Raw genomic sequence first — 20175 nt, forward strand, 5'->3', positions numbered from 1 at the left:
GACCACTAACAGAATGACCTCCTCGTAAAGAAACAACCAGATGAGCACGAATCAACGTTGTTTTTAAAATGACACGATTGGTCATAAAAAAATCCCAAAAACGTCGTACTTTCCTGCACAGCTGTCAGGCTCCTTTGTTATTCCATTATCCTGCAGGCTAAGGTAAAGGAGCTTCAAACAGAAAACAACTGTGAAATTGTGATGTGCCAGATGTGCAGGGAAAAGTTGATTTATGGTCAAAGCTTTTGATTGACTCTTTGCATTGAGGTTAAGTAGAACAGCTGTCATTAGTTTCTTGTGGGACGTATAGCATAGTACACTGAAGGAAAAAACAAGAAAAATGTATTAATGACATTCTTTTATTTGTTGTCTTACTTATTCTAAGATATCCACATTTCCAACAGCTGCACATTGTTCTGATCTCTAACAAATCATGAATAGACCTACTGTGGTTACTTCTGCTTTTCTCTCCTCTAGTTATCAAGCTAATACTCTACAGGGGTCATTTATGTGGCATATTTTCTTTTTTTCTAATTTATTCAAATCATGACTTGTAGGAATTTAAAAAAAAGTTTATTCATAGAAAACTAGTAACTTTCTAAGCTGAACTTTGTGTTGCATTCACTGCTTATTTTGATCTTCATTGTTTTTTTACTCATGTCTGTTTTTGTTATTTTCAACTTTCTAATTTTTGCAACCTTACGGCTGCCTTTTTTCCCCCTGAGAGCTTTTTGTATCAAAGGAATTCCCAGTTAAATAAAGGAAAAAAAAACATTAAAAAAAAACATTCCAGAAATACTGAAATGGAAATGGACTAGAAAATGTTCTCTAACAAAACTTTATTTCAAAATGCAGTGCCGACCAGGCTCTGGACAGGTTTGCCATGAAACGCTTCTATGAAGACAAAGTGCTTCCTGTGGGTCAGCCATCTCAGAAAAGGTCAGTCTTCCCTCCAATGTTGTTTCAAGTTTGACCCCTGAGTGAACTCTCTCCCTTGTGTCACTTCACTACATTTTTAAAGCCGCATTAATTGATTTTAATGGCCTCCGGGGGGCAGTAGAAGGAACCACAAACAAAGTGTGAACTTTCAAGAATCGTTTGCACGCGTAGACTTTGAGATTGAGATTTGTTAAGATTCATTTTCATTTGGAGTCGCATTTCTGCCCTGTTATGAATTTTGGTCAGTCTTATTCGCCACTAATTTTTTAAAGAAAGGCTTTTTAGCTGCTATAAGATCCTCTGTGGTGGATTCATAGTTGTGTTCGTTGGTTGGCAGATAACCAAAATCAAAGATTCATAATTGGCTGAACATGCAGAGTTGGGTGGCAGTTGTCTTTGGATCTGTCTCAGTAAATATAGTTTGTGATTAGTGCCACTTTAAACCATTTGATGCATGAAGTTTTTTGGCTCCTTTGACATGACTGACAAGCTAAAGGTCAAAGTGAAAGCTTGTGTCTTGGATTACATGTTCATCCTTTAGTGGTCAAACACTGGGCATCACTTTAATCCCCGCTGCTTCTCTCCCTCTGTTCACTCAGGTATGTGGAGTACTTTAGCGGCTTGCTGTCCGGACACATCAAGATCAACAACAAGCCGCTGTTCCTCCATCACGTCATCATGCACGGCATCCCCAACTTTGAGTCCAAGGGAGGCGAGTATCTCTCACACACACACACATATACCACGCATAATTTAGCTTTGAGCCCCTTTCTTAAATGCATTTTTTATGTCCCAGGTTGTCGTCCTTTTCTCAAAATCTACCAGGCCATGCAGCCCATCTACACATCTGGGATCTAGTAAGTCTTAAAAAGCAGTCACACTCAACTGCTTTTACAAGATTCCAGGGATAGCGAGCTCGTAATGGCTCAATAATAAAAACGCTGATTTTCCTTTATTGCCTCTCCTCTTACTCCCCCCTGCCCCCTGATATACACCCACAGCACCCCTCTCTCCAGTTTAGAGTTCTCACTCGGCCCACATTATTGTATTTAGCTAGCCTCCCCAGCTGTAGGTTCTTGTTTCCCCACTTTAGATCCCGTAATCACGTCTAATGTTATTGGTGACTGGAGAACCAATGAAAGAGGCAGACAGGCATCTGTGTGGACGCCTGCAGGGTTTTCATGCCACAGGACCCTGTTGGTTCTCAGGGCCAGACAGGAAAGAAAGGATTCTGTGGCTCTCTGTTGTTGTTTTTGGAAAGAGGGGAGGTTAGGAAAAAGGCAGGGAAAGCTGTACTGTCCTCTGAGAGGTGAGGCAGGCACACATTCTGCATTTACACCTTGTTTGGAAACATTATTATTTAGGACTTTCAACTTTGATTCAAAGGTTGAGCAAAAGTATTGAATTAAGGTTGTTTAGGAATAACAACCATAACATTACCTTGTAAAACGACAGCAACTATGATTAATCAATATATATTCTGACTCAATGATCTCGTCATCTGAAATGGTCATTGGATCCAATATTTCTTAGTTCAGTTTTAAACTCTTTGGTCTTTTCACTGTTACTGCTCTTCTTATTCAAAACAACAAAGCCTGGTGATGGTTGCACAATGACGCTACATTTCCTGTGAAACAATCAGTGCAGACACATTTCCATACTCTTTAAAGCTTTGGTGAAATCACATTCCTCTTCACTTTCTCTCACATGCTCCCTTTTGGCACTCTCCTCCCTTTGATCCTTCTTTCCCAACAATACAATCAGACAGGCACTAATACCCCAAAACACCACGGGCTACGCTCTGTGAAGGCCACTGTTAAAGTGGGGAAAAAAAGGGTGATTGTTGTTGGCACATGGTTTTATCCAGGGAAGTAGCATCAGAAACAAAAGCTGGTGCAGTGGACTTGCTGTCATGATTTCCACAGCAAGAATGATAAAAGCGGGCCTGTCATGTGACATGTTGTGTTTTTATTTCTCTGCAGTAATGTCCAGGGTGACAGCCAGACCAGCATCTGCATCACCATTGAACCTGGCCTCCTTCTGAAGGGGGACATCCTGGTAAGAACAGCAGAGACATACCCCAGAAGCTAGTACTGTACAATATAGACTGATAAAAACCCTCAGTAATCTTTCAGCTGTTTGTAAAATTTAAATCATTTGGCTTCCGTGGATTTTAACTGCAAAACAAAGAAACCAAATCTCAACATTTTATCACTGGCTAAGCTCAGTGTGTGAAGCCAGTAACACTGAATGTTTATTGTTTTACCTCTGCCAGAGGAAAAGGGAAAAATATATGGATACCAAATGATAAGGGTAAAATACATGCAGGATATTCAGATTTTTTTATTGGATAATAATAATGAGGGAATCCTGTGTGTGTTTCCAATTGAACGTTGGCTTAATGCACTGAATGCATGTGCTGCAGCAGTTTATAGTAGCCATTTACAGATGAAATGGGGCTGTAAAAACTTGGGAAAAGACAGTTGGACTGAGTCCTATACCTCGGTTTATAGGCCCTCATTAGCACACAATATGTTGCTGGAAACTATGACGTGAAAAAGGCCGTGTACTTCCTTTAAAACAGCATTTAAGGATACATGAGGTATCGCTATAACAGGACATAATCATTTCAAACAAAGTCTCATGTGAGACCTATCCCTGCAACTCTCTCAGGGAGATTCAGGGAATTTTTATGAAATCATTCCTGAAAGATCCTCAGTTTAGCAGCACCTGTGAGAGCCGCTGGTTTTCTTTTGCCTATAGAAAAACTCCACACATCAGCAACGTTTCTGCTTCTGCTGTCAATTGAGCCATAATGTTATCTATGGGATGTTCTCGGGGCTCATAATGTCAGCATGAAGAATTAGAAAGTGAGCACTTAGTTTGTACCTGAGGCTGTTTTGGCCTTCAAAGCTGAACTCATATCTCATCCTTTATTTAACACAGACTAATGGATTCTGCTGAATGCACCGTCAGGCTGAGACACTGCTTGCTGATGCTTGTTATTTTTCAAATAACAGGGAAAATTTGAACTGCTGCCTGAGGAGACATTAGCACAGAGTGCTCCTGCATTTTTAACTGTGATGGTTTTGTATATCTAATTGGTCAGATTAAAGATAATTGCAGAGAAGAACCTCGCATTGGTTTGTTAATTGTTTTAATGATCTTTTTAAAGTTTGCATTTGGGTTTATAATGAAACTTTAAACCTAAAAGACCATAACAAGTTAGGCCATTTCAACATTTTGGGAAAATCTTTAGTGGCTTTCTTGGAGAATGGAGAAGATGGAAGCCACTCTTTAATGAGCAGCAGATGGTTACATTAACATAAACTGCATTAGTAAAAAAGTGTCTGCCCTAGTGTAACAAAATCCACCTCTTGGCACTGCTAAAGGTCATTGACATGTACAGTAAATTTTAGCAGGACTAATATCACTGCTTCCATCTGAATTAAGAAGGTAAATAACAGCCAGCTGCACATTTGATTAACTGATCGTCAACCAATATGACCACTTGCCACTCAGACAATATGACCACTCAGCATGTCTGCACAACACCTCTCATACATTCCTCATACTGTCAGCATGGTGGTGGAGGGGTGATGATTTGGCTTGTTTTATAACCACAGGACCTGGACACTTTGCAGTGGCAATCTGAGGCCATCTGTCCGGTAGCAAAAAGTTGACTGAAAATGGGTCATGCAACAGGACAATGATCTCAAGCACAGTAGCAAATCTATAACAGAATTGCTGAAAGAGAAAAGAATCATAGGCCTGCAGAGTGTCATGAGGGTACAGGAACAAAACTAAATGTAAAAAACGTTTGCTTTTAGAAAAAGTTTGCTAGTCTCTGTGTACAGAGACTTTTCAGTGCAAATATGAGCCTTTTATACACATGAAAGAAGAAATACAGTCATTATGATAAAAAATTTCTTGAGTTTTAATATTGATTATTATATATGGCTTTTTTAACCCTCAGAAAGAACTAAGCTAACCCTCCCTGTTTTTATGCTAGGCTAAGCTAACCATCTCCTGGCACTAGCTGATCCCTTTGCCTCTCTCACTATCAGCAAGAAAGCAAATAAGCCAGTTTCCCAAAATGTCAAACTCTTTGACATTTTGGGAAATAGCAAATTAAAAATAACCTTTTCACAAATGAGGGAAGAACAATTTTGGGATGTTTAAAGCCTCTACCTAAAAATGAAAATTGGTCGAGCCCTGAAGGCATGTTAGCATAAAATTAGCAGAATAATATTTTGTAATTAAACTTGACTCAGCAGCGGTAATGGACCACTCAGCAGGACCTTTACGATATCCCAAAAAGCTGCACAAAACCAGAGGATATTTTACTTTTATTCCTCAGTCCTAAACGTTTTGGTTTTATGGTTAACCCCACAGTCAGAAAGTCGAGTCAGTCAGTCCTTTAGCAAAAATCGTTAATTTTAGCTGCAGCTGAATTCTTTTTAATTTCTTTGTCTATATGCAATAATCTGTTTGTCAGTTTTATTATTCTTTACATCCACAGTAAGGAATGATTACAGTTCTTTGGTTTCTTTCAGTGAACGTAAAAATGAGGCCTTGTTTTAAAAAAAAAAAAAAAGGCTGCCAGTCAGGAAACAGCAGGAGGGAGAGAGCCGATTTTCCTCAGTGTGGTTTTAACATTACTCTTAAAGCTGCTGTATTTGGAAAACCAGTTTGGATAATAATGTTTGTGGATGGTCCTTCCATTACAAGGGAAACAGATAAAAAACTAAAATAAAATAAACATAGAGCTACAAAAAAAAAACAGTAAACCTGAGCCAGCAGGGAATCAGGCTGCTGTGTCTCTTTGCTTACACTCAGTTAAAATCCTGTGAATTGAATCCTGTGAAACAGTATTTTTATATATTATAAAAATATTATTTTATTATAAATTATTAATAAAGAAGCATTACTTTTGCTTGTTTGGTATGACACCCAGTTATGATCTGCTAAAAGAGATTTATGCACTTGCAAATTAGCCTTTTTTCTTTTTTAATCGCCCTGCAGCTTAAGTGCTACCACAAACGCTACCGCAGCCCATGCCGAGACGTGATCTTCCGGGTACAATTCCACACCTGCGCTGTTCACGACCTGGGGATTGTCTTTGGGAAAGATGAGCTAGATGACACATTCAAAGGTAAAAGACTTGCAACTCTGAAATACTACTGACAACAGCATTATAATGCTCCTGCAAACAATGAACTTATACCTATTAGTAAGTAAAACCTGAACATCTGAATGGGCGTATAATCTTTAAAAACTGCATGTGTTTTCTAGTGTAACAATATATGCATCTTTAGATATAAAGAGAAAACTCTCTCTATTTATTTTTTTATTTTTTTCTTTGCAGATGATAGATTTCCAGAATATGGAAAAGTGGAGTTTATTTTCTCCTTTGGACCAGAGAAAATACATGGTAAGGATCAATGTGTTGGGTCTTATGGCCATACTAAGCATTTTCCATAACCATACTACACTCTTATACATAATTGGCATGACTGAGAAAATTAGCTCACTCCTATACGCCCCATACAACAGTGACTCCACTGAACTGTAAATGGAACCATCCATCTCTCTTCTAGTGCTTATCTAATTCTGGGTTGCGTTGGGGCTGGTGCCTATTCCACCTGTCAAAGGGTGCAACGTGGGGTACAATTCGGACAGGTTGCCAGACTGTTGTTAGTCCAGTCCAGCTCAGCTCAGCAGAGTTTTACTTATATTGTCTTAATTTACAATAACTGTCACCTTGCCTCAAGATGCAGATCCTTCAGTGTTAGAGAGAAAACTCCAACAACATGATGATCCTTGAGGAACAGTAACTTGGTGACAGTGGGAAGAAAACAAATCCCTGGTAACAGGAAGAAACCTCCAGCAGAAACAGGCTCACCAAGAGCAACCACCAGACCAGTCCATCTTCCATGTGTAGTTTACGGTTTCAGGTAGAAAAGTGAGACGGGGTGATAGCATGCAGCAAAAGAATCCAGCCAGGTTTAAAGAAAAGAAAAAATAAAAAAAAAGCTTGTCAGTTTAGCGCAGGGTCTTGAATGTAATCGAATAGGGAAAACAATTATCTCAATATGAATTCTGAATCTCAATTTTTTTTCCCTTTATTCTGATAAAAATAGCTTTTCCCTTTTCCGGATGTAAAGACATTCACATTTTCTGCTCTGCCTCTTTGTACTTCTGGTCAAGGTGTGGACCACCTGGAGAACGGGCCGAGTGTCTCAGTCGACTACAACACTCAAGATCCCCTGATCCGCTGGGACTCCTACGAAAACTTCAATCAGAACTGCGAGGACACCACAGAAGGTGAAAATGGTAGGAATGCTTATCCTTCAAACTTTACCGTGTAGAATTCAGGTGTTACAATGCATCAGATCCACTGACTCTTTATAGATGTGCCATATGATAGTTCTCAGTCAGATTTCATGTGAGATTTATGGAATAATTTTCTTACACAATTTTCTAATTTATTTTTAACTGTGTGGATTATTGAAGTCATGGACTAAATCATGTGCCGAACCCACCGTACAGATACAGAGGACACATTCAGATCTTTTCCATTCAGACATTTTGCCCTACAAAACTTTGCTCTACAAATACCAAAAATAACCCCAAAATTGCATTACCAAGTTTTTAGGTTGTAAATGTAAATGTTGGATTGTATTTTGAAAGGAAGGAGAGGCATCGCTACCGCTGAATTCATTTGTGGTGAAATTATCACCACAGAGAAACCGAGGGCCCCTTGGGACCGAACTCAACCGCTTTCCAGAGCACAGTGTGAGACATTCCTTGGTTCAGCCACAGGCATGGACAGAAGCTTCCTTTTGAGGGAGCCGTGGTCACTCTGTGACCAAAGTGCTGCTTTCTATGCCACCCAAAAAAGGAAGCAATGTTACGCCCTTAGAAACAGCACCATACGTTAGATGGGTTTGTCTCGGATTTAACAAACAACAAAAAACCCCAAGAACGCCAAGTCCTTCAAAGAGAGGAGGAACCATCCAGCTTGTTATCTGTTGGGGTCCCAGTTAAAGCAGAACGATGTGGAGCAACATATGCTTCCATGCATGTGGTGTCTTTTTCAAAGAAGCCCTTGCATACTTCAGCAAGACAATACCAAATCACTTTCTGCATGTTTTAAATAGCAGGGCTCAGCTGTAAGCAATATTATTCCAATGTGGAAGCGTTTAAGAGACATAGCAACTTAACCAGGAAGCGAAAGACCATGTAAAGGTATAGAGTGGAGTCGCCACATGCCGAGGAACATCATCGTGTATAAAAGTCACCAACATTCTGCTGACTCAGAATGTAGGTTAGTAGTTCAAAATCTTCTCTTTCATTAATATCAGCATAAAAACTGTTTCCGGGAGCTTCGTGGCAGCTCCTGTAGGTGTACTGTGTAGGCGGGCCAGAACTTCTGTCCATGTGGTGTGTAACAAAAGCAGGTCCTGGACTGCTGAACAGCCACAATCCAATCTTGAGCAATAATAGCAGAGCATTTGACTGTCGGAACTACAGCACATGGTCTCCACAGTTCTAAAACTCTAACTTAGTGTGGTTAAAAGAAGAAACATGTTGCTGGAATCAAATTTAAAATTACCATATATATTTAAAAAATCCTAAAAAAAAAAAAGATCTTTTACTTTTAACTAACATTTTATACAACATTCCAGCATTTTTTTATTAGCTGCCCAAATAGTTAAAGGTCAGAGGTCAATTGGCTTCCTTCTATCACTGCTCATAAAGTGTCTACCCAACACTTGGCGGCAGCTTGAAATAGGCCCTACTAAAATAGAACAGGTGTAAGTCTCCGCTCACTCTGTTTCAGTGAAGGTGTGTGTGTAAATTATCTGTGTGTCCAGACCAGTCCGGTCCAAGCCGTCTGTCTCATCTTGCCTTCTGTCATCTGATGATGATACTGTGGTCAAATCTGAATTAGAATTTAATGAGATCACAGACTCGCGCGCATGATATAAGTAAGCATCTGCACATGTGGAACACACACACACCCACACGTTGTTTTTTTAGCCACTCGAGTTTGAAGTAGTCGATAAGACTTCAAAGGTGATCCCTAAATAGCCTTTTGTGCTGTGACTACTCGGCCAGCACCGTCAGACTGATGCACGGTTTCAAATGAGCTCAGTGTGGAAATAGCTTTTAAAGAAAAAAAATAATTCGCAGACTAGATAGGAAAAAGTGTTTCCAATAAATCAAAGTGTTTCCACTGTTTTTTGGCTTCACACTTGTTGGTGCTGAAAAGGCAATTAACTCCTTTGAAAGAGTGACTTTTAGAGCCGAAGGGAAAAATAGCTCTGGATTTACATCTCCACGAGTCTTAGAAAGAAAAAGAGTTGTTGTTGGGTTTGCACGCTGTCGGGATCACTGCTGGGAAAGCACAAGGCTACTTGCATGAACCCTTAGCTTATTAGGGCACTACATAAAGCTTCAAATTATAGGGCTGATGTTTTGCTGGGATCAACTTTGGGTAAGTGGTGTCTCTGTGGCTGTTAGTTTCCAAAGATTGATGTTGACTTTTATTATGTTTATTGCATAAAAACAGTTTCAGCTGCTGTGGGTTAGTTTTAGCTCAGGGATTCTTGTCATGCCTGCACCTTGCATCAGCAGAACAAGCAACATCCAAAACAACACTTACACAACTGACTATACACAACTATAACATTACAAGCCCGATTTAGACATGAGTAGTATTACCTGTAGACCTCTAATACTTTGTAATAAAGTCAACGGTCATCTGTGGTATTACTCCCATGCAAATTCCTGTGCTAGCCTACAGCACTGTGACTTCAGTTTTTCCTTCTTTCATTATTTATTCCCTTAGTTATGCAGTGTTATAGAGGTGTGTGGTAAATGAGAGTTTGGACAGGACACAGTTTGTGTTGCTTCATAGCCTAGTAAAAAAAGTATGGTCAAATATTAGAAAGGCAGTCTCTCATCGGATGATGAGTTTGGACAGCATGCATGTCAATAACTAAGGTACATTTTGCCTTCTTTCAGTGGTTCAGCCCATGCAAATCAGCCAGTCAAATTTCAGTCATGGTGGAATAAGTTCTGAGTCTCCTGGTTATATTTCTTGAATTATTCTCATTTACAGCCCCATATTTTATTCCTGGAACCTGCTAAAGTGGCTTTGAATAATTCAAATGCACCCTCAGTTTATCTTTGCTCTACAGCAAGCCATTTAAACTCCTCTCCTTTCCACGACACATTCCTTTGAGCCAGCTTCCTTTCGATTGGCTGCTCCTTGCAAAACAGAAGGTTTTAACAGCAGATGGGTGGAGCTGCTGTGCATGCAGAGCTGCGAAGACCACACTGGGGTTTATCTATTCTCAGCCATCGCTAAGATCCAAGAAAAAGATGAGAAAAACTTTTAATCTTACACTTTGACCCCTTCATTCAGGTCATCATGAGCTCTCAGCCACAGCTTTGTTTGTGTGAATGTCTCCAGATGTATCCTGGTGTTCACGATTAGGTAAAATATAGTCAGAGAAGTCAAACAGCGCAACCTAAATCAGACTGAGAGACGGTGCATTGCAGGGCATGTCAAAAGTGACTTTTTTTAGCTGCATCACAATGATTCATTAGCTCATTCATTAGCTGTCTGGCTAACATATCACGAGTATTGTCCAACCCAGGGAGACTTGATACTTTACTTTTTTGATTTTTTCCTCATTGCTTGAATTCTTTGCGAGCTTGTTGCTCTGCAACGGTCTCGTTACTTCAGGAATCTGTGTGAGGAGCCGATGTGCAGCACAGCCTGAACTCGCAGCTTCAGTGAAGGGTGGATTGTATTGTTTATTTATTTTTGTACTGAGAGTCCTTTGCGGTGTGACGGACGTTGGTTTTTTTTTTTTGTTTACTCTTATGTACTCATCTCCTCAGTTGGCCAACCCTGCTATATTTCTGAAATAACTGGAAAGAGAAGGAGGGAGAGATGACTGATAAGGAGAAAAAGAAATCGTGAGAGATGTATCTAGAGAAAAAATAGCAGAGGCTGAAGAGAGATATTTTGTTACGAGACAGTTAAAAAAACAGTTTATTAAGTAAAGTGTTGGATGAAAAGTTGTTGGAATAGAGGGATTCCAGTGTGATTAGGGTTTGCCTCAGAAAAACATTTTGCATATATTCCGCTAGGCTTGTGAGCCGCAGTTCAGTCATTTGGTCCAAACTTTGGCCCTTTTAGTCTTCACTTTCTCTCTCCCCCCGTGTCCTCTGAGGAGTCGGAGGAGTTAAGGGCAGGACTCTTCAGCTCAACTGTGAAGCTCTTTTGTGCACACATTCGCAGGAGGAGGAGTGACAGAGAATGTCAGTGTGGGTTTGTGCACGCTGCTGCTTAGCAGAGAGACTTTCTAAGAGTTACACAGTGAATTTGTGTCCGGTGCTTCTTCAATTTCCCTTCACCGTGACGCCTTTTTTCAAGCGTTGATAGCTGTTGAAGAGTTCAGCCGCGAACCTGTGTGCAGTTTGCTCTTCGGGTGACTCCGGAGTGAAACGTTGTCACTAATTCAGCAGTTTGACGTCTCTCACATGTGAGTAACGTGGAAATTTGAAGGCAATCACAGATTTGATTTTCACAGTTCCTGACGATACTTATTGCCCTCAGGTTATATATTATCCAAACACTTGACCATGTGACCTATTTGTTAATGTTTCTTAGTTCTTCAGCTTCACAAGGAAACATAAGTTTCCTTGTGAAGGAAAACATAAGTTTCCTTCACGATGTTTAATCTTTTACAAATGCTTTTATTCCACAACAACAGAAAGTTGTGTGTTTTTAGGCTCTCCATTTATGGAATCTATGAATGATTCCTACTGGGAGAAATCATCATGGAACTTAAAAGAGGGGGAGATGAGCATCCTTGAAACAGATTTTCTCATTCTTCTCTGGTCAGTTACATTGTAGCGTTCCCACATCTCAGCAAAACTGTATGAGTGCAATAATGTCTCAAGATGAAGGGTGACACTACATGTTTTGCCTGGAAGCTTTGAAACACTATAGCAAATTCTAGAAACAAGAGGACTCAAGTGTCCTTGATTTGTCTGCAGAAGCGTGTTTTTCTGATGCTGTAATGTTGCACTTTATCCAGTGCCCAAATAAGCATTTCCCTGTATGCTTTGTACTTTCTCTGCTGGAGGTTAATGCTTCCTCCTTGATCCCATGCGCATTAGTCACAGGGAGAGACGTGTGTTCCCGGACCAACAGCTCGGAGTCCAGCAGAGGTGGATCGTGCCTGCCCTGTGGGCACAGACGATTTGTTAGTAACTTCTTATAGCAATAGAGAGGGCTTTATAGTTAAGTCTGTATTTGTGAGCCACAGACTGGGGCGGGGTGGGATTGGGAGAGTTACATAAGTCTGGTGGAAATGGAAGTTGATGCAACAGCATGATATCACTGCTATGAGACTATGTTTGGGCTCATACGGATGACTGGGATTCAAATGGTGTGTTGGCCAGGTGAGCAATAAATTAGCCCAGACTGTGACATGCAGCCGTTACTTGTTCTAAAAGAATGCAGTTTCTTCTTTTGTTTTGTGGATAAATCAGAAAATAGAAAAGGACACTTCAAATTCCAGTCACATCTATTTTTTCAGTTTCTCTCAGCTCAAAGAAATACCTAAATATTAAAGGGACACTTCATCGCCAAAACAAATGAACAATTTCCCCCTCCCTTCATCCTACAGTGCCGTTTATCCGTCTAGAATATTTTGTTCTGAATTGTTCCTTGAAATGTACATGACATAAAGAAAAACTTTTCTTTATGTCATGTACATCCAGCTACAAAAAGAATCATAAAGCAAGCTACCAGCACTGCCCCGCACAGGGGGACACCATTAATGTCTGGCTAAAAAGCCTCCAGTCACAGGCTGGCACACGGTTCCTCCCGCAAAGTGTAAAGGTTGACAGGTGTAGTCAGCAGAAAAAAAGTAGTTTCTGTGTGAATCTGTGGAATTTTTTTGGACAAACTGGATGTTTTCTGGTGGCTAAGAAATGAACTTAAAACAAATTTCTTTTCTTGTCACTTTGATGACGGAAATTGCTGTTTAGTTCCACTGCACATTAAGAGTACACCATATATAGATATCTGCAGATATCTGCAGAACTGGATAATTCACACTAAAATGATCAATTGTCCCTTTAATTCAAAAACTCAAATATCAGCGTCACAATTTTTCTTGCTTTTTTATTCTTTGGAATCACACGTGATATTGCTGAAATCTTAATAATTACCCCTTTATTAATCCTTGAACAGTTCTGGTCCTTGGTCCTTCAGCAGCTCTAGAGACTTTCTAACATTGTGGCCCATATTTCCACCGGGTTGGATTCCCAAGTTTTCTTTCCTGCAGATGTTCTTATGGAAGCCAGGTTTTTCCAGATGAATTGTATTATAACTAAATGGAAATGAGACTAATGTGTACACGTCTTTGTAAAGTGCCCTAAATGCTATCGGTCTCAACAGCAGCTGTCCACCTCTTCTCATATCACTTGGCCTGAACATCTGCTTATGCCACATTTTAGCCACTCTAATGACCGTTTCCCTGATGCAAAATAAATAAATAAATCCAACTTCTCCATAAAAAATGTGATCTCATTCGAAGCACAGAGACAGTGTCAAACTGTGCAGAGGTCAAATCTCTGGCCTTTTGTGTTGGCAACAGGCTTCCATGCTATCAATCCCTCAGTCTGGTCCAAGGCTTTGGGCGGATTAGGCTGCTTTGACTCCAAACTTTGCACAGCTCCTATTGCGTAACAGCCAAGACAGAAAAATAAAGGCCTCTCTAGTTAAGACTGCACAGCACACAAAGAGAGAACAAGTGCCTTGTGTTGTAGAGTGTCCCAGTTTGGACCCTGGCTACAGGGGCACAGGGACAGGGACATCTGCTAGGTGACAGAGAGAGCATCGTGAGCTTAGGGTTTAGTTAAGATTTTTAGAATGTTTTATGTGCACTTAACTTAGAGGCTGAATCCCCACAGGAAAACCTCAGTTTATGTACTATACGGCTATCCTGAGAGAGTGGATGCTGGTTTTCCATAATGTGTGGGAATGAATGACTGGTTTGTTAAGTCCGTATGGACACAGATTTAGTCCAGCTGTGACCGGACACTCCTGTTCTCTCTCCATCTCCATCTTTACACAGCTAATCTGGCTAAAAGTGCCACTGAAGGTTCATGACATAATTAATCATGATCACTTTCCATAGACTCTTCTCACAGGGCCCTCTTTGTATCTGTCTTTTATCTGCTGTTGAGGTCTTTGCACTGTAAGTGGACACGCAGTAACACTCTCATCTTGGACATCTTGTGGATGTCACATTTGAAATAGCTAATGTCGTGTCTAGAAGACTCCCCTCGTTCCCCAATGAACGTCGAATGCCCAGACCCGACATAGGTGATGGAATACCTGCTGCACACTCACAATGGTTCTATGTTCATCTCAAAGCAAACCTTTCTTTTAATCCAGTTCAGGAGAAAATAGGCGGAGCAGCACAAAATGCCTGGCACACTCTCCTGTGGGTCATGCTTTTCTCTTCTTTTGAGCCACAGAGGTGTAAAAGCACAGGAGATCTCACTTTCATTTCAGTTCCACTGGGAATAATTGGCCTCTCCTCTGCCTTATGATTTGATGCCTAAAGACAAGTCTATTCACTGACTTTTCCTGGTCTTTGTCAGAACACAATATTTTTCACTTCACCAGGGGGAAAAAGTGTTATATTAACATCAAGGAACTTCCACTCTTCTCATCTGAGTGCTATCAATAGTTTAGGATTCCTGAGGGGCAGATCTTGGCACAATCACTGTCTAGATTCAGTCCCTGATAGCAGTAGCTCAGATTTATGAGTTTTTACCAAAACAAAGCCAGAAAGGGAAGGAGCCAGTGAGGGACTGTGGCTTTGTTGCTGCTGCACTAAAGAATGGTTGTGTAGGTTGCCGACTGGCACGGATAGGAATGGCATCGGGGCACCACCGGGGGTGGGGGGAACTTTACAAGACTGTCCTATGTTGGTAATAATTTTAATAAACATGAGCACAAAACAGAGGAGGACACCATATAATGAGTTGAAACATGAACTTATTATTTATTCCTGCATATACAATTTGTACGTCCCTCACAATTTCCTGTTGTCCCACCGAGATAATTTTGGCCAAAAATTCTGGAGGCGCCTCTGAAAAGCATGTGGAATAGCGGTAACTACTTCTGCCATCCTGGATAGATCCAAAGAAGTGGCTAGTGACACAACGTGGAGGCCAAAATAATGGATTATGATTGTTATGATTGTAATTAGGCTGTATGTACAGGCTGTATGTACTACAGCCTGTACATACTTAAAGTTATAGAATACTCACAACATACTTCATACCGTGTACATTATAACATACCATAATAGACCCATTTCTGTAATATACTTACATATCTATATTATTGCTAATATATATTGTAATATATCTATATCACTAAAGCACTTCTGGATGGATGCAAACTGCATTTCGTTGCCCTGTACCTGTGCATGTGCAATGACAATAAAGTTCTATTCTAATTACAGGGTTATTTGTAAATCAAAATCAGTGAAAAAATTGAAAACTGGTATTTTTGCTGGGTAGTATGCTAAAGAAATACCACCAAAATAAAAAAGGTCATAATTTTATGGTAATTTTTTTTTAATGTAGGTGCCCTGCTTTTTCTCTTCTTGCCTCATGTCTTAAAAAGTAAAGAGCAACAGCAGTCACTTGGGACACTGTCACTATCACAATAAACTGAGGTGTTTTTGTTTTGGGCTGAACGTACTTGAGAGTTTAACCCAATGTAAAATCATATTGACTCAGCTCTAATAGCAGGAAGTATCAGTTAGGAGCAAGAGCGGTCTCTGTCTGAAGAATTTATGAGGATGTTGACTAAAACAAGAGCCGACAGGAGACGCTTTGAGGAAGATCTGCATAAACTATCAAGGCTTTAAGGCAAATATTGCGGTTCTGTCTTTGTAGTAAGTCCAGACCATGGGTATGAAGAGTTAGCTCATCAAAGCTTCTCTTCACCTCTGGAGTAAGATAGCTGCAGCCAGCTCATCAGACGCTCTCCTCATTTGGCCCTCAAGATTTTTCCTTTTGCAGCCCTACTGCTAACGACCGTTGATGACTTTTCCTGAGACACAGCTTCATCCAGGATGAAACATAATGCTCTGCGAGGATGAGCTGTTGGGCTGATTTATAGCTTGTGGCGTGCGTAGGTTATGGCTGTGCCTTTGGGTTTGTTTTTAGTAGTATTTGTGCTAAATATAGTTACTCTGTGTGACCAACATTGGCTACAGGTTACCGCACACCTGGATAGGGTTAGATAAGATGAATATGTTTTGATGCTAATGTACTTTATGTTTATCTTTGAAGTTTATTTTTGGAATACAAACATTAGTACCTGTAATCAGGACAGTGTTTGCCAGTCTGAAGTCATCGATAGGTTTTTTTTCTGACTACTCGAAAAGACCATCCATTACCGTGCTCTTTGTTTCCCCAACTCAGAGAATCTGCACTTACGCAGATTGATTCACAGTGATCTTTAATGTATATTTAATGAGCTGCAAGGCAAGTGTTCATTTAGCAAGAACAAGTTGCTGTACTTACATTTGACTGGCAACTGTGAGTGTTGGTATTAGCCAAACTGTGCTTACATGTGCATCCAATCTCTTCATAATAATAATAATAACAACAACAACAACAACTCTTCTACCATGACAAGCACTATGCTGCTTTGTTTTTGTCCCAGGTCAGCTTTATTAACTTGTACTGACTCTTTTTAGTCTTCACAAGTCCAATTAATCCACCCTAGGACATCTAAAATCCTCTTGAGTGTAGATCATTTACGAGACCGCAGTATTACTTTAATCTGTCCTTGAGTCCAGTCATACAGTAAAAGTAGACTTTGTTGCCAAATCAATAGTTAAGCCATTAACTTTGACCAAAAACGGCACCAGGCTATACTAATATATTGTCAAATCGTTTTGTCATTGCTTTTTATTAGTGCAACCTTTAGGGTCAGAAAACATGGACTACCCCATCCTGTCTGGTTTAGGCAGCAGTGCCCACACACACACACACACACACACACACACACACACACACACACACACACACTTTTTTTCCTCTCAAGACGGCCACATGTATGTTTATACTTGTAAGCTTGAGGAGAAACATGCTGTAAGAGGGAGGGTCAATTGCCACAAAGGTCATAGCTCAGAGTTCAGAGATTAGGAGGTCACACAGTTGCACCATCTGGCCCACAGAACCTCAAAATATCTGACACCATTTTCTAGCTACAAGTCTTCTCAGTTTCTTTTATCCATTTATCTGTTTTTATATGGTACTGTAAAAAATATTGAGCTACATACTTATCAGAAGAAAGTGGAGAAAAAGATAAAGCAATGTACTGAAATGTGCAAACATACATGGGAATACTGTATCTAAGGCAAAAACAGATTTTGTACAGGTCTAACGGGGGTGAAAGTCAATTCTTCAAGACAACCTGAACTCTCTTAGACAGCTTTCTTGTATTTTCTTTGAGTAGTCTTCAGGAATTCTTCTTGAGGCTTCTTGAAGGACATTTAGAGCTCTTTTTTTGATGTTGGCCATCTTTTGATCTCAAACTGCTTCAATAATTTTGAGGTTCGGGCTCTGGGGAGGCCAGTCCATAACTGATAGTGTTTCGCTGTGTGCCTTCCTATCTAGGAATGCTTTTACTGCATTGGCAATGTGTTTGGAATCATTGTCATTCTGAAAGATGAAACTGTTGCCAAGCCGTTTTCTTCCCGTTTCCCTTCTTTAAGAATGACTTCTTCACAGCCACTGAGACCACTTCTGATGAGGCTTCATTGGATCAGCCTATTTCTTAGAAACACAATTTTCAGATACTGTTCATCTGCTTTAGATTTCTTACACACACACTGCACATCATCCCGAGATGTGCTACAATTTTGTCTCTTTCTGAATTACCTTGTTGGCGCAAACATAGAATTTTATACTCGTCAAACTGTGTTATCTTTTCAGCATTTTTCATATACTCAAGATTGGGAACAATGTCCAAAGAAAAACTTTGAAATATCATCCAAAATCCTGGACAACTATTAGTATTACTACTACTATTAAGATCATTAAAAAATGACAAGAATGTCTAGCTTCTTAGAAGCAAAACATGAAGAAAAGAGGACAGGCCTAGGACATTTGCACAGTACTATACATCGTAGACTCTACTGTATCTCTTGGTGATGGTGTTTTTGTTGTGTTTGGTCTGGTTGCTGGCCTCCTGCTTTTTCCTAAAGCATTACATGATAAAGTGTTTGTCACACTCAGTCTTGTCACTAATGGAGCGGATGTAGACTAATTGGTCATTCCACACTGGTAACACTTGGTCCAGTCTCTCCTGCTGCGTTATAATTAGTTAAAGCTACGAGGTCTGGATTGCAGATATTCTCCTCCAAGTACTGTGTTCGGGATCACTGAGCAAGTATTTACCTCCTAGGGATTATATAAAAACACACCAGCGTGGACACACACAGTGTGGAGCATCATACGTACACATGCCCTTTCTTAGCAAATGAAGGAGCCCTGTCAAAGGTTATTTGTAGAGGCTCCCATTGGTTCACTTCAACCAAAAGAAAACAGCAGACATAGCAGCACACACAGAAGCAGCCTCAACATAAATAGTCCTGCTCCGCTAAGAAAAGTCTCACAAGTGTAAAGTGACAGATTAGATTTCCTGTAGTACAAATCATGCCGATCAGTCACGTCGTGTCTCAAGTGAAGACACAAGCCGAGGGATGACTATGCTGGGCTTTTACTGGATGTGACAGTGGAACAGCTGGAGTCATTGCAATCAGTACAATCATCAACATTACTCAAAGAACAGACCAGAAGGAAGGATATGAGGAAGGAAGATGGGAACTGGTGACAATCTGCCACTCAAAGTAGTCCAACTTCCACTGAATAGCCCTAAAATGTGGATATATAATGTTTTTATTTTCAGTCAGAGTGACACATGTGATTTTTGTCCATTATTCTAGATTATGTTGTCGAATAATAAAGTGGTTGTCCAGTTTGCTAATAAATACAAATGGCTAGGTGATATGCACCACACACTTTTCCCATGTTGGGGTTAGAAGATATAACAAACAGCTACTGTGACTCATCTGCGTCACTCTTTATCTGTTGTTTTAGCTGGACAGTAACTGCATAAATCAGATCAGCATTTGCTCTTCTGGGTTTTTTTGTTTTTACCCACTACGCTTTTCTGTTTTCTCCATCTGCCTGCACCAGGGTGGAGTTTGCTCCCTGCTTCCTAGCTTTGAGAGTGCTTGTTAAATGACTGTTGGACGATGTACTGTAGCTCTTTCCATTACACGAGTGTTTTCAACACTGATGGACTGAGGGATGGGCATCTGTGTGTGCATGAATATGGCTACGTATATTACTGGATGTTTGAATATGTTATTCAGCTTGTCTCTTCTATTTATAACATTAACTGGCATGGAATATATTATGTATTAGAATATAAATGTCCATAACTCATAACAAGCCATACATTTCAGAGAGAACCTAAAGGGACTGATGTCATTTGATCAAACGCTATACAGTGGAATTCAGTGGCCCCTTACCCTCCACCTCTCACATAAACCGTCAGCCAGCCTGTTGTGATAGACCTCCCACATGCGCACACATAGCAGAGGCAGCCTTTAGACTAGTGCGCGCCACCGAGCAGCCAGCAACAGCAGCAGTCGCTCTCCATGCAGACAGCGAGGTATTCAGGAGAGAGAGGAGGAGCAGGAACAGTAGCCAAAACCAACTCCCCCAACTCCTGCTGTAATCCTTCATGTCCCACCCCGGGGGCAACTCTGCAGGGCTTTTCCCAGCTTAGTTTGGGACTGTACTCTCATCCTCTGCTCACACAGGTAGGGGAACCACCTCCTGCTAAGGTCTTTCCGCCGTTTCCTTTGACAAGGCTGTGACTTAACTTTGAGTTAGCTTGTTAAAGTGGTGTAGCTGAGGCAGGGAGGATGTCAAATTAGCTGTGCTGGCGTCACATTTGGCTACTGGGCAGGTGATTATAAAGGCACTGAAATGGAGAAAGTGAGGAGGGCTCTTCTTTCATGACTTATGTCTATGTTTATCGGCATGACTGTTGCATTAAAAGTAAGTGTGTGTGTGTGTGTGTGTGTGTGT

General features: G+C 40.5%; 1 protein-coding gene across 15 annotated transcripts in view; it reads left to right on the forward strand.

Annotated features, from left to right (window-relative positions):
• Positions 1-20175, forward strand: part of tns1b (tensin 1b) — a 185866-nt gene that overhangs the window by 143274 nt on the left and 22417 nt on the right. For 10 of the 15 annotated variants that reach the window (XM_013911754.1, XM_013911760.1, XM_005736849.2 and 7 more), the window contains 7 exons: positions 856-939; positions 1539-1651; positions 1736-1796; positions 2922-2997; positions 5965-6094; positions 6308-6373; positions 7144-7275. In XM_013911754.1, coding sequence (XP_013767208.1) covers positions 856-939; positions 1539-1651; positions 1736-1796; positions 2922-2997; positions 5965-6094; positions 6308-6373; positions 7144-7275 — 662 coding nt within the window. The remainder of the gene's footprint in view (positions 1-855; positions 940-1538; positions 1652-1735; positions 1797-2921; positions 2998-5964; positions 6095-6307; positions 6374-7143; positions 7276-20175) is intronic. The other 5 variants (XM_013911756.1, XM_013911767.1, XM_013911758.1 and 2 more) reach the window with 3 other exon arrangements.

This window comes from Pundamilia nyererei, unplaced genomic scaffold, assembly GCF_000239375.1.
Source record: "Pundamilia nyererei isolate P.nyererei 1_Seehausen unplaced genomic scaffold, PunNye1.0 scaffold00071, whole genome shotgun sequence".
In the NCBI taxonomy this organism is placed as follows: Eukaryota; Metazoa; Chordata; class Actinopteri; order Cichliformes; family Cichlidae; genus Pundamilia; species Pundamilia nyererei.